The following is an 11,564-nucleotide window of genomic DNA, read 5'->3' on the forward strand; positions in this document are numbered from 1 at the left end:
GATCTCTGTGAGTTCTAGGCCAGGCTGGTCTACGTAGCTGTTTCTAGGACAACCAGAGCTACATAATAGAGAGACCCTGTCTTAAATAAAAACCAAAGGAGGAGGAGGAGGAGGAGGAGGAGGAAAGGGATGAAGAAGAAGAGGAGGAAAACTATAATGTTTGTACATTTTAAATTCTAGAAGTAAAAACAATTTTATATGGACTTTTTTTTTACCATAAAGAAGTAAATGAAGTCTGGAGAGATGGCTCAGTGGTTGAGAACTCTTCTTGATGCTCTTTCAAAGGACCTAAGTTCAGTTTCCAACTAAGGGAGCTCACAACCACCTTTAGCTCCATTCCAAGGAATCTGATGCCCTTTTCTGGCTCTGTGGGTACCCCCCCCACACACAAATACACATGAATATATACATTCATATATACATGTATGCATATACATAAATAATAGAATAAATCTCAAAAAGGCAGAGGTGCTGGAGAGATGGCTCAACTGTTAGGAATACTTGCTATTCTTCCAGAGGACCCAGGTTTAATTCCCAGCACCCACATGGCAGGTCTCAACCATCTCTAATTCCATTTCCATGGATCCTGTGCCCTCCTCTGGTCTCCAAGGGCATCTGGAGTGCATGTTATCACATACATAACATATATCTGTAATCCCAGCACTTGGGAACCAGAGGCTGGAGGATTGCCATCAGTCTAACACAAAGTTGGTCTAGATAGTGAATTCTAGGCCAGCCAGGGTTAGGTAGCAAAACAGTTTCAAAAAATAAATTACAGGGACTGGAGAGATGGCTCAGCGGTTAAGAGCACTGACTGCTCTTCCAGAGGTCCTGAGTTCAATTCCCAGCAAGCACATGGTGGCTCACAACCATCTGTAATGGGATCAGATGCCCTCTTCTGGTGTGTCTGAAGACAGCAACAGTGTACTCACATACATAAAATAAATAAATATTTTTTAAAAAATAAAATGTAAATAACTAAACAAATAAATAAATTACAGATGTTTAAGGATATGTTTAAATATAATGCAATATAGCTGAATTAAATATAATGCTGATAATATATTTTAATATAAATATAGCTGAATTAAATATATTAAATATAATTAAATATAATATAAATATAGCTGGACAGTGGTGGCGCATGCCTTTAATCCCAGCACTTGGGAGGCAGAGTCAGGCAGATTTCTGAGTTTGAGGACAGCCTGGTCTACAAAGTGAGTTCCAGGACAGCCAGGGTTATACAGAGAAACCCTGTCTCAAAAATACAAATATATATATATATACACACACATATGTATGTATATATATATATGTATATATACATATATATGTATATATGTGTGTGCATGTAACATATATGTATATATAATACATGTGTATGTATATATAATACATTATGTGTATGTGTATATATATTATATATATAATGCAATATATACATGAATTGTGCTCCAATAATATGTATGTTTTTAGATAGACATTAAAGAAAAGTACACGAGGCCATGGTACTGATACCTGTACTCCCAGCATTGTAGAGGCTGAGGCTACAGAGTGAGAGAGAACCTAACTCAGCATGAAAAGAAGGACATTAGGAGATTTACCTAAAGGCACCTTATGGGTAGCTCCTATTCCTTACACTGTCATAGCATCCTTAAGATAAGCCTATTAGTCACAGAAAGAGAAGGAATGACTTGGAAGCCTATTGGGGGCTTCCAGACTCTAAATAGTTGGAAATAGACTGTGAGGCAATGTTAGAATCTAGAAAAAGAAAGTAAGAACACTAGTGTTTGGAGAGGCTACTCTTGCTAGAATGTAGCCAGTACTGTTGCCACAAGTAAGCCCTACTCATCTCTCTGGGATAGTAGGGGGGAATCTAATGGGAGGAGCCTGTTAGAACCTAGTGAATCTTAGTTCACTTACACAGGACACAGGAACACAGGACACTGTCTTCCCAATATGCTGAATAATAGAAAGGTTTGAGGATATTGTGCATCAGGGGAAAAGGGACTTTATACTGCCTGAGGAAAGGATTCAAACTACCCCATCAATGACAAGCTGTAATAAACTTCTTTTAATAATTGCTATACTATAGGTGACTAAGAAACAGGAAATATAAGAATACCAGAGTATCAAGCTAGTTATCCTGTTCTCTTGGCAATGTGATGTTGCCAATGAAAGCTAATATTAATCCTACTGGAAATGTTTTTAAGTTGAAAGAAGGCATAAATACATCTAACTTACTCTAAGATATAAGTTCAAAGTTCATCTCTGCTAGGCAGGCTTCTACTTCTTAGCTCTACAGAAGTTGATCTGTGATTAAAATTGAATTCAGTTTCTTCTTGTGCCATAGTTTCACCCAGAGGATCTTGCAAGGTAATGACCTGACCTCCCTGACTAGCTAGCAGTCTTCTAGAATTACTTTCAAATGTTCTGTCAAAGAATTTATCCAGGTGGGGCCAGTGAGATGGCTCAGCAGTGAAAAGCACTTTCTGCCAGGCCCAAAGGACTTGATTTCAATCCTGGTACCCACTTGATGGAAGTGAGAACCAGCTCCCAAAAGTAATTGTCCTCTGCCTTCCATGAGCGCCACGATATGCCTCTCTCTCTCTCTCTCTCTCTCTCTCTCTCTCTCTCTCTCTCTCTCTCTCTCTCTCTCTCACACACACACACACACACACACACACCTTTAAAAAAGTAAGTAAAGATAATGAAAAATTGTTTGCCTTTGCCTATTTCTCAACATGAGAATTTTAGTGCTTGTGTTTGTTTTGGGGTTTATTGTGTTCCAGGTTGATTTTTTGGAGCTGAGGTCTGAGTCTGGGGCCTTGCACTTGCTAATTTACTGACTTGTTCAGCTTCAGGAAGGGTTAGCAAGGTGTTGTTTTTAGCAGGCTACTGAAATTCTCTGCAAAACAATTAGGTCAAGTTCACTTAATTTTTTTTTTCTTCTTCTGAGTACTGGCATTAAAGGTCCACCATACCTGTCTATTTAACCTTTTTTTTTTTTTTCTTTTTCCTGACAGGGTTTCTGTGTGTGTATCCCTGGCTAGCCTGGAGCTCACTCTGTAGACCAGGCTGTCCTCAAACTCAGAAATCCACCTCTCTCTGCCTCCCAAGTGCTGGGATTAAAGGCGTGCGCCACCACTGCCCAGCTTCCTTAAAAACTATTCTTATGTGAGCTAGAGCTCTGGGTCAGTTGTTAAAAGCACTTGCTGCTCTTCCAGAGGTCCAGAGTTTGGTTCCTAGCACCCATGTTGGATGGCCTGTAACAAACTATAGCTACAGCTGCAGGGATCTGAGGCCCCTTTCTAGCCTCTACAAGTACCCACACATATATACCCAAAAATAAAACGAATCTTTTAAAAATACATAATTTTGTTATAATTTATTTATTTTGTTAGACAGGAGTAGTTTGCGTGCTCCTTGACATGCATGTAAAGGTTGGAGGACAGCTTGCTGGAGTCAGTTCTCTCCTCTTACCATTTGGGTCCCAGATATCAAACTCAGGTTGTCAAGCTTTGCAACCCATGCCTTTACACACTGAACCTTCTCCTTGTCCCTGTTTATTTATTTATCTGTGGACAAACATTGAAAATAAGATTTTGCTCACCATTTTTATTCATTAAGACAGGGTCTCAGGTACCTTGAACCCTCCTAGACCTGCCCCTGCCTCCTGAGTGATGGGATTAGCTGTGCTTGGCTCCTATTCACCCTTGTATGTTAATTCTGGGCAATAATTGAAAGGTATCAAGAAAAAAAAAGAAATTGAGAGCCTTATAATATTCAAATCACACTGTTCTCAAGATAGTTTTGAGCTGAGTGTCCATACAATCTGAGGGTGTGGGTATCTTGAATCCACCACATTCAGGAAAGGCATTTGCCTGGCCACTAGGAAATGGCAAAGCTAGAGATCTTAGAAGTTAAATCCAAACTGAAATCTGCTTTTCTTAGGATCAGTCTACAAAGACGCTGACTAACCTTCAAGAGCTGGTTTCCTTTTTCAGTAATGACAGCAGCTTCATGGTGCTAGTAAAAACTAAATGAACTCACAAGTGTGAAAATTCCTGCAACAAAGGAAGCAGTTGGCAGAGCTAGTATCTGTTTACTTGGAACTAGGCTTATGTGCCAAATGTTCTCTTATCTTCCAAGTACCTTAGGCATTCCCCTTATCCAAAAAAGCTTAGAGTGCCACCTACTACTAAGGTCTCCCGAGGTTAGAGTAGGTAGTCTTAATCTTCTGGGTCTTGTCTCTCTCTAGGAAGGATATGGCATTGGGGACGATGAGTACTCCTGTGCCTATGATGGCTGCCGGCAGCTGATTTGGTACAATGCCAGAAGTAAGCCTCACGTGCACCCGTGCTGGAAGGAAGGTATTCATTCTTCTCCATTTGAACTTGTCACCTGGGTTAGCACAGCTAGTTACTAGCAGGTACTTATTATGTAAGGTAGGCTTCAAATACCTTAATAGGAGACTTAGTATCAATGTCACTGCCACAGTTGTGAATGCTGTTCCCTGATAGCCCTTCTGAAGCAAAATATTTCAGAATATTAAGTCGTTGGGGGCTGGAGGGAAGGCTTAGTGATTAAGAACATAGGTGCTGCTTTTCCAGAGGCCCTGAGGTCTGTTTCTAGCACCCATGGCTCATAATTGCCTGTAACTTCAGCTACAGGGGAACCTAATACTATCTAGCATCCGTGGACACCTATGCTCATGTCACGTAGAACACATACACTTCTGTCTTAGTCAGTGCTGTGAAGAGACATCATGACCATGGCAAGTCTTATAAAGGAAAGCATTTAATTGGGGCTGGCTTACAGTTCAGAGGTTTAGTCCATTATTGTCATAGTGGGAGCATGGCAGCACACAGGCAGGCATGGTTCTGGAGGAATAGCTGAGAGTTATACATCTGGATCCACAGGCCGCAGAGAGGGCGACACTGGGCCTGGTTTGAGCTTCTGAAACCTCAAGGCCCACCCCCAATGATACACTTCCTACACCTGCTTCTGCTTCCTAAGTACTTGGATTAAAGGTGTGTGCCACTATGCCTGGCTTCTTAAAAGATGTCTTTTTTTTTTTTTTTTTAAATCAAAATTTAAGAAAATATATCTGGGGGGGCTGGAGAGATGGCTCAGCAATGACTCTTTTTCCAGAGTTCCTGAATTCAATTCTCAGCAACCACATGGTGGCTCACAACCATCTGTAATGGGATCTGATACCCTCTTCTGGTGTGTCTGAAGACAGTGGTAGTGTATCCATATACACAAAATAAATAAATCTTTTTTTAAAAAAGGAAAATATATATGAATAAATTTATTTTAAAATTTGAAAAATAGAATAGTGCAAAACAATTTTAATCCTATATACAGAGAGAGAGAGAGAGAGAGAGAGAGAGAGAGAGAGAGAGAGAGAGAGAGAGAGAGAGAGAGAGAGAGAGAGAGAGAGAGAGAGAGAAAGAGAGAGAAAGATTGAGAAAGATCGAGAGATAGATTTTAGTTAGGGTTTTTCTATTGCTGTAATAAAACTCTATGACCAAAATCAACTTGGGGAGGAAAAGGTTTATTTCATCTTTTACTTCCAACTAACAATCCATCACTGAGCAAACTGGAGGCAGGAACTAAAGCAGAATCTATGGAGGAATACTATTTACTGGCTTGCTCAATTTGCTTTCTCATACACCCGAAATGGGCTGAGCCCTCCCACGTCAAAGAAAATGTCCTACAGATTGGCCTGTCGGGGCTGATGGGTGATGTTTTCCCTATTAAGGTTCTTCTTCCTAGATAATTTCTAGTTCATGTCAAGTTGGTAGAAAACAAACCAACTAAAACATGCACACACGTGTGTGTGTGTGTGTTATGTATGTGTATAAATAAGTATATACAAACATATGTGTATGGGTGTTTTGCATACAAGTATGCCTGTGCACCTCATGTATACCCAGTGTCCATGGAGGCCAGAACAGAAGTGGAGTTAACAGATGGTTGTGAGAGACCATGTGGATACTGGGTTTCAAACTCAGGTCCTCTAGAAGAGCAATCAGTGCTCTCAGTGGCTTAGCCAGCTCTCTAGCCCTAGAGACTTTTTAAGTACTTAAATTGGCATGTACATATTTCCCACTGTTATACCTCATTTCCTGAACGGGTTTCCAGGAGAAAACAACAATGAAAAATGACAACACTGGGGCTGGAGATGTAGCTCAGGTGAAAGAATGCTTGTGTAGCTCAGGTGAAAGAATGCTTGTCTGCGTGTGTGAGGCCCTAGGCTCAGTCCCTAGCACTGAGTAATCTGGATATAGTGATATCCAGTGTAATCCAATGGCTCATGAAGTAAAGGTGGGAAGATCAAAAGTTCAGCTATATACCAAGTTCAAGATCAGCCTGAGCTAGAGACACTGTCTCAAAAAAAGAAAAAAAAATTTAGAACAATAGCAAAACATGATTGGCTTGGTATGGTGGGATGTGTACCTATAATCCTACCATTCAGGAGGCTGAAACACGAGGATTTCATGTTTGAGACCAGCATGGGCTCCATAGCCAGTTTGAGGCAGGCTAGCTAAGGCTACGTAAAGACCCGTCTCTGAAAATTGAAAAAACAAAGAGTAAAATAATGCTTCTCAATATTTCATTATAAATAAGAACAAAAAAAAGAAGTTTCATTTTAGAAAATCACTGAGAATGTGTGCTTTAAAACAAAAACAGGTATCATCTGGGGGGTTTTAAATCTTGCCGAGAATCAAATCAGCACATGATTTTATCTTCTCCAGCATGTTCATTTTTTTCACATTTTAGCATTTGAAATTGGGATATATCTAATACAATTGATGGCTTGTCATGGTTTAAATGGAAGCTTTTTTCCCTTTAATAAAACATGAAAATACTGCTATGGAAATGTCAGATAAGCTGCACAGGAAGCAAAGATAAGTGAGTTGAATGTGTGGCTTAAGACACAAACTTAGTGCAGGGCGTTGAGGCCCTTCCAGGGTTGGGATAGTACAAGCCTAACAGTGTTTGGTTTATCTTCTAGGAGACACAGTAGGGTTTCTGTTAGACTTGAATGAAAAGCAAATGATCTTCTTTTTAAATGGCAACCAGCTGCCTCCTGAGAAGCAAGTCTTTTCATCCACCGTGTAAGTAGCTCCTCTCAGTTGAAGAGTCAGTAAATTCATGGAATGTACTTTTCTCAAGGGTAAAAACCAAAAAGCTTTATCTAAGCAATGATGAAAAATTGGTTTATTTCAATTAACTAGAGCTCCATTTGATCTGATCTCAATGCCTAAGAGTTTGATATTACAAAACAATTGATATTATATAAAAAGATAAAGATGTGGGCTTCCCTGGCTCACGGACCTGTGTAGGTAAATAAACCGAATCTGTCTCTCTTCCTTTCTACCATCGTGGCTGGCTCACTTTGACTTTCTCAAAATGACTCTGTATGTGACTTGGTTTTATGAGCTTTACTGACCTCTGCTCATTTTTATCTGTAGATCTGGATTTTTTGCTGCAGCTAGTTTCATGTCCTACCAGCAATGCGAGTTCAATTTTGGAGCAAGACCATTCAAATACCCACCATCTATGAAATTTAGCACTTTTAATGATTACGCCTTCCTAACAGCTGAAGAAAAGATCATTTTGCCAAGGTAAGAGTCTGCCCAGCTCTCTCCAGACTGTTATGTGCATCTCATGAATAATCAAAACAACTTATGGGAGATGTTTTTTTCAGCATTGAACAAACAATTTTAAACAAGTAATCTCACTGAAAACGTTGATTTTCTCGGAAATATAAATTAATAAAACAGATCCCAGAAAAATACATACAAACTAATGATTATCATAAAATTATATGAAAAAATAGTAAAAGCATTGTCTGGCAAAAGCAAGTGGTTTCATGAGTTCTCTATCAAATTGTGAGTGATAGCCTCATTATTAATTAGAGCAGCTGGTCTCAATCGGGGAGTGGGGTCAAACAACTCTTTCACAAGGGTCACCTAAGGCCATCAGAAAAAATACATATTTACATTACAATTCATAACAGTAGCAAAATTATAGTTATGAAGATGATTTTAATTGTTAGAAATCACCACAACATGAGGAACTGTATTTAAAGGGTTACAACATTAGGACCACTAATTTAAAGTGTCATAGGACCCAGAGAAGAAGAAGGAGCATGTGCACATTCCTTTTATGAATTAAATAATATTAACGTAAAACTCAGAAAAGTGGTAGTGCGGTGGCACACACCTTCTTATAATCCCAGTACTAGGAATCAAAGGTAGGAAAAATCTCTGTGAGTTTGAGGCCAGCTTTGTCCAAGAAAAGAGAGAACCTACCTCAAAAAGGAGTAAAAATAAAATAAAAATGAGAAAAAAAATATAGCATATTATTTATATACACACACAAATGCAAATTAACTTTAATGGAATCTATATAAAAATCCTTAATATTGAAAATCTGTAAACTGTTAGCAAACTTTATTTCTTGAAAACAACTCCTTTTGGGTTTAAACTACATAGCAAACATGCTGCCACTGTTCCACAGCCATTAACACAAGGGGACACATCTCAGGTAAAACTTCATTGCCCTTACTTGATAGAAGCTGAGATTGGCATTGTCTCCCTGCTTGTTTCCTTATGAGTGTAGTCTGTTCCTTTAGCAAGGGAAAGATCCAGCTGCTCCAGTGATTACTACTTGGTTTTTTTTTTTTTTTTTTTTTTTTTTTTGAGACAGGGTTTCTCTGTATATCCCTGGCTGTCCTGGAACTCACTCTGTAGACCAGACTGGCCTCAAACTCAGAGATTCACCTGCTGGGCCTCCTGAGTGCTGGGATTAAAGATGTGAGCCACCACTGCCCAGCCAAAGTTTATCAATTTTTAGCAGAGCAGGTGCCTGAGCCAGTATGAGGTGTAGGATTTGTATTATACTAGTGTTACACCAATAAGATAGTCCCTCAACATTTGAGGAAACCATACTGGCCAGGACATAACTTGTGTTGAACCATATGTCATACCCATAAATGTAACTACAATGCAATGCCTGGCTTTTGTTTTGAAGTAAAACATAGGTCTATAAGCTGCCCTCTTACTTTTACCTTACACCCTGTTGCAGTGAGTGGGCACTTTCAGATGAACTAGAACATGTGACAGTAAGAGCAATAGTCTAAAAATATAAAGGCCATTTCCATTATGTTTAGGCATCTGAGGATTGTTCCTCAGAGTTTCTATGGATTTTGCCTTGATACTTGATAAAGATTGTAAACTGTAGTTGCGCTTGGTCAAAGTCTGAGGTGACACCTCCCTTTCATCTGTCACACTTTGATACTTTGTTTATCCAGTCTGTTTTTCCTGGGATGAGGCTCATAAATCCCCCGAAGGGCACAGCTGATCTGTGGATGAGTTCCCCTGCACCTACAGAGCTAAGCATCCCAGATTGGGGGTAGGAAATTAACTTTTATGGCCAGCTTCGTGACCTACTATTCACTTAACATTCAGAGTTTGTCCTGTCTTGAATAAGAACAACAGATTACATGTTAGGTCAACCTTGTTCTGAATGTAGACTTTGTTGTCTCTGACAAATACACAAAGTTTTTGGCACACATATAGTCCTATAATCTGAACTACTTATAGAGGCTGAAGCAGGAGGGTTGCAACTACTACCTGGAATTGTGTTGTTTATGTTATGTTTATTCTCTTCACTGCTTATTCTTAACCTCTTTATTATGCTAAATTCAAATACATACAAAAGTGTAAGAGAATCATACAGTGAAGCACATATATCCCTATTTACAGTAGTCAGCCACAATGGGTACTGCCTGTCCTGTGGTCTTCCCTCATCCATCTATTAATGACCCCATTTCCATTCTAGTTTCTCTGTTGCTACTGCCTAGAATGGTCTCCACAGACAGCGAGGCTCATTTCCTCTCTCCCTCACATGCCTCCTAAAGTTTGCTTAGTAAGCCCCTCCTTGGCTGCCATCATTCTAACCCCTGAACCTCACAGACCAAGCACCTCTTTTCCTTTTTCCCAGTTTATTTTTCGCATGGCATTCCTCAGCATTTAACAACATAATCAGTTTTAATTCTATTTCCCCCATTGCCACACTAGAACAAAGGCTCTATAAAAGGAGATACTTTTTCTTGTTTGGTTTGGTTTGGTTTGGTTCCCTTTCTTTCTGTTTGTGGATTGCCCCACTCCCACCCCCTTCTATTTTAACTCTGTCAACTCTAGAGCCCAAGCTGCCCAAGACTCATGGAGGTTCCCCTACCCTAGCTTCCCAAATGCTGATTCTAGCTGTGTACTACCATACCTAGCTAAGGGCATTACTTGGTCTCCTGTTCACCGCTGAATTACCAGGGTCTGGGGCAATGCCAGGCATACAGCTAGCCCATAAATCGAACTTCAGGAGAGCAGTTCTGCCTGTCTGTTTTTCTGTCCATGCTGAATGGAAGAATAATGGAAGGGTTCAAACCTGAGGTGTCTAAACTCGCAGGGAGTATACATGTCATAAACCTCTTTACCTTAAGTGAAAAATGTGAGTGTTTTCCCTGGGAAAGGGTTGTACTTTTCACCAAATTCTCAGTATATGTGACTTAAATGGTTTCTGGTAAAAGAACACTAGATTAAAACAAAAGGATCTGAATTTAATTTCTGTTTATTAAGTTCTTATATAAATTATTTCACTGAACTTTATTCTTTTTATTTTTTTGTCTATAAAATGGCAGTCAAGCCTCCTTCACTCTGCTGAAGCTGAAATGTATGAAAACTTTATTGAACAAAGATTGTGGAGTGTATTTTCCTGTTAGAGCTTTTTGAGAACTTTCATGTGCCCCACTGCTGATTCCTTATTGACAAAATGAATTTTGTATTGTTTTGCTCAGGCACAGGCGCCTCGCTCTGCTGAAGCAAGTCAGTATTCGAGAGAACTGCTGTTCACTCTGCTGTGATGAGGTGGCAGACACACAGCTGAAGCCATGTGGACACAGGTTAGAGGCTCTGCTTATGGGACCATCTTCCATACATCATATTCAGCCACATTTTATCCTGCTATTCCTACTTCTGGGGAATTAGCAGATCTATAGCTATTCATCAGTCGGTAGATTATTGGGCTGAATGTACTTACTGTACTGGACTGAATGCAGAATTAAGTTGCCAAGGAGTATCTATTGCTTTCCAGAAAATACCTGGAGGAAAACAAGCTGTTTGATATGGAAAGCTTTAGGGTTTTTGTATTTACTTTTTGGGGTTTTTTTTTTTTTTTTTGCTTTTTTGTTTACTCAGATAAACACACATACACAGGTAGATTAGAGGGGTGGAGTTTGAGACAGGGTTTCTTTGTGTAGCTTTGACTGTCCTGGAACTCGCTCTACACTTAAGGCTAGCCTCAAACTCAAAAAGATCTGCCTGCATCACCTGAGTGCTGAGATTAAAGACATGCACTACCTGCCTGGTTTATATAAAAATATAAACCAGGCTTGTAAAATGTGAAAGACTTAGTACTGTTTGTGAGAATCCTGGGAAAGAAGCCACTTTGAAGTTACCTTCCTCGCCAGCTTCTTCACATTCCTAAGCATT

The 11,564-nt window shown here is 39.6% G+C and overlaps 1 protein-coding gene across 1 annotated transcript in view; it reads left to right on the forward strand.

Moving 5' to 3' along the window:
• Positions 1–11,564, forward strand: part of Rspry1 (ring finger and SPRY domain containing 1) — a 52,012-nt gene that overhangs the window by 36,987 nt on the left and 3,461 nt on the right. Inside the window, exons 11-14 of the mRNA XM_031340913.1 lie at positions 4,262–4,373; positions 7,025–7,127; positions 7,485–7,637; positions 10,871–10,975. Coding sequence (XP_031196773.1) covers positions 4,262–4,373; positions 7,025–7,127; positions 7,485–7,637; positions 10,871–10,975 — 473 coding nt within the window. The remainder of the gene's footprint in view (positions 1–4,261; positions 4,374–7,024; positions 7,128–7,484; positions 7,638–10,870; positions 10,976–11,564) is intronic.

Source organism: Mastomys coucha, unplaced genomic scaffold (genome assembly GCF_008632895.1).
Source record: "Mastomys coucha isolate ucsf_1 unplaced genomic scaffold, UCSF_Mcou_1 pScaffold22, whole genome shotgun sequence".
Taxonomy (NCBI): Eukaryota; Metazoa; Chordata; class Mammalia; order Rodentia; family Muridae; genus Mastomys; species Mastomys coucha.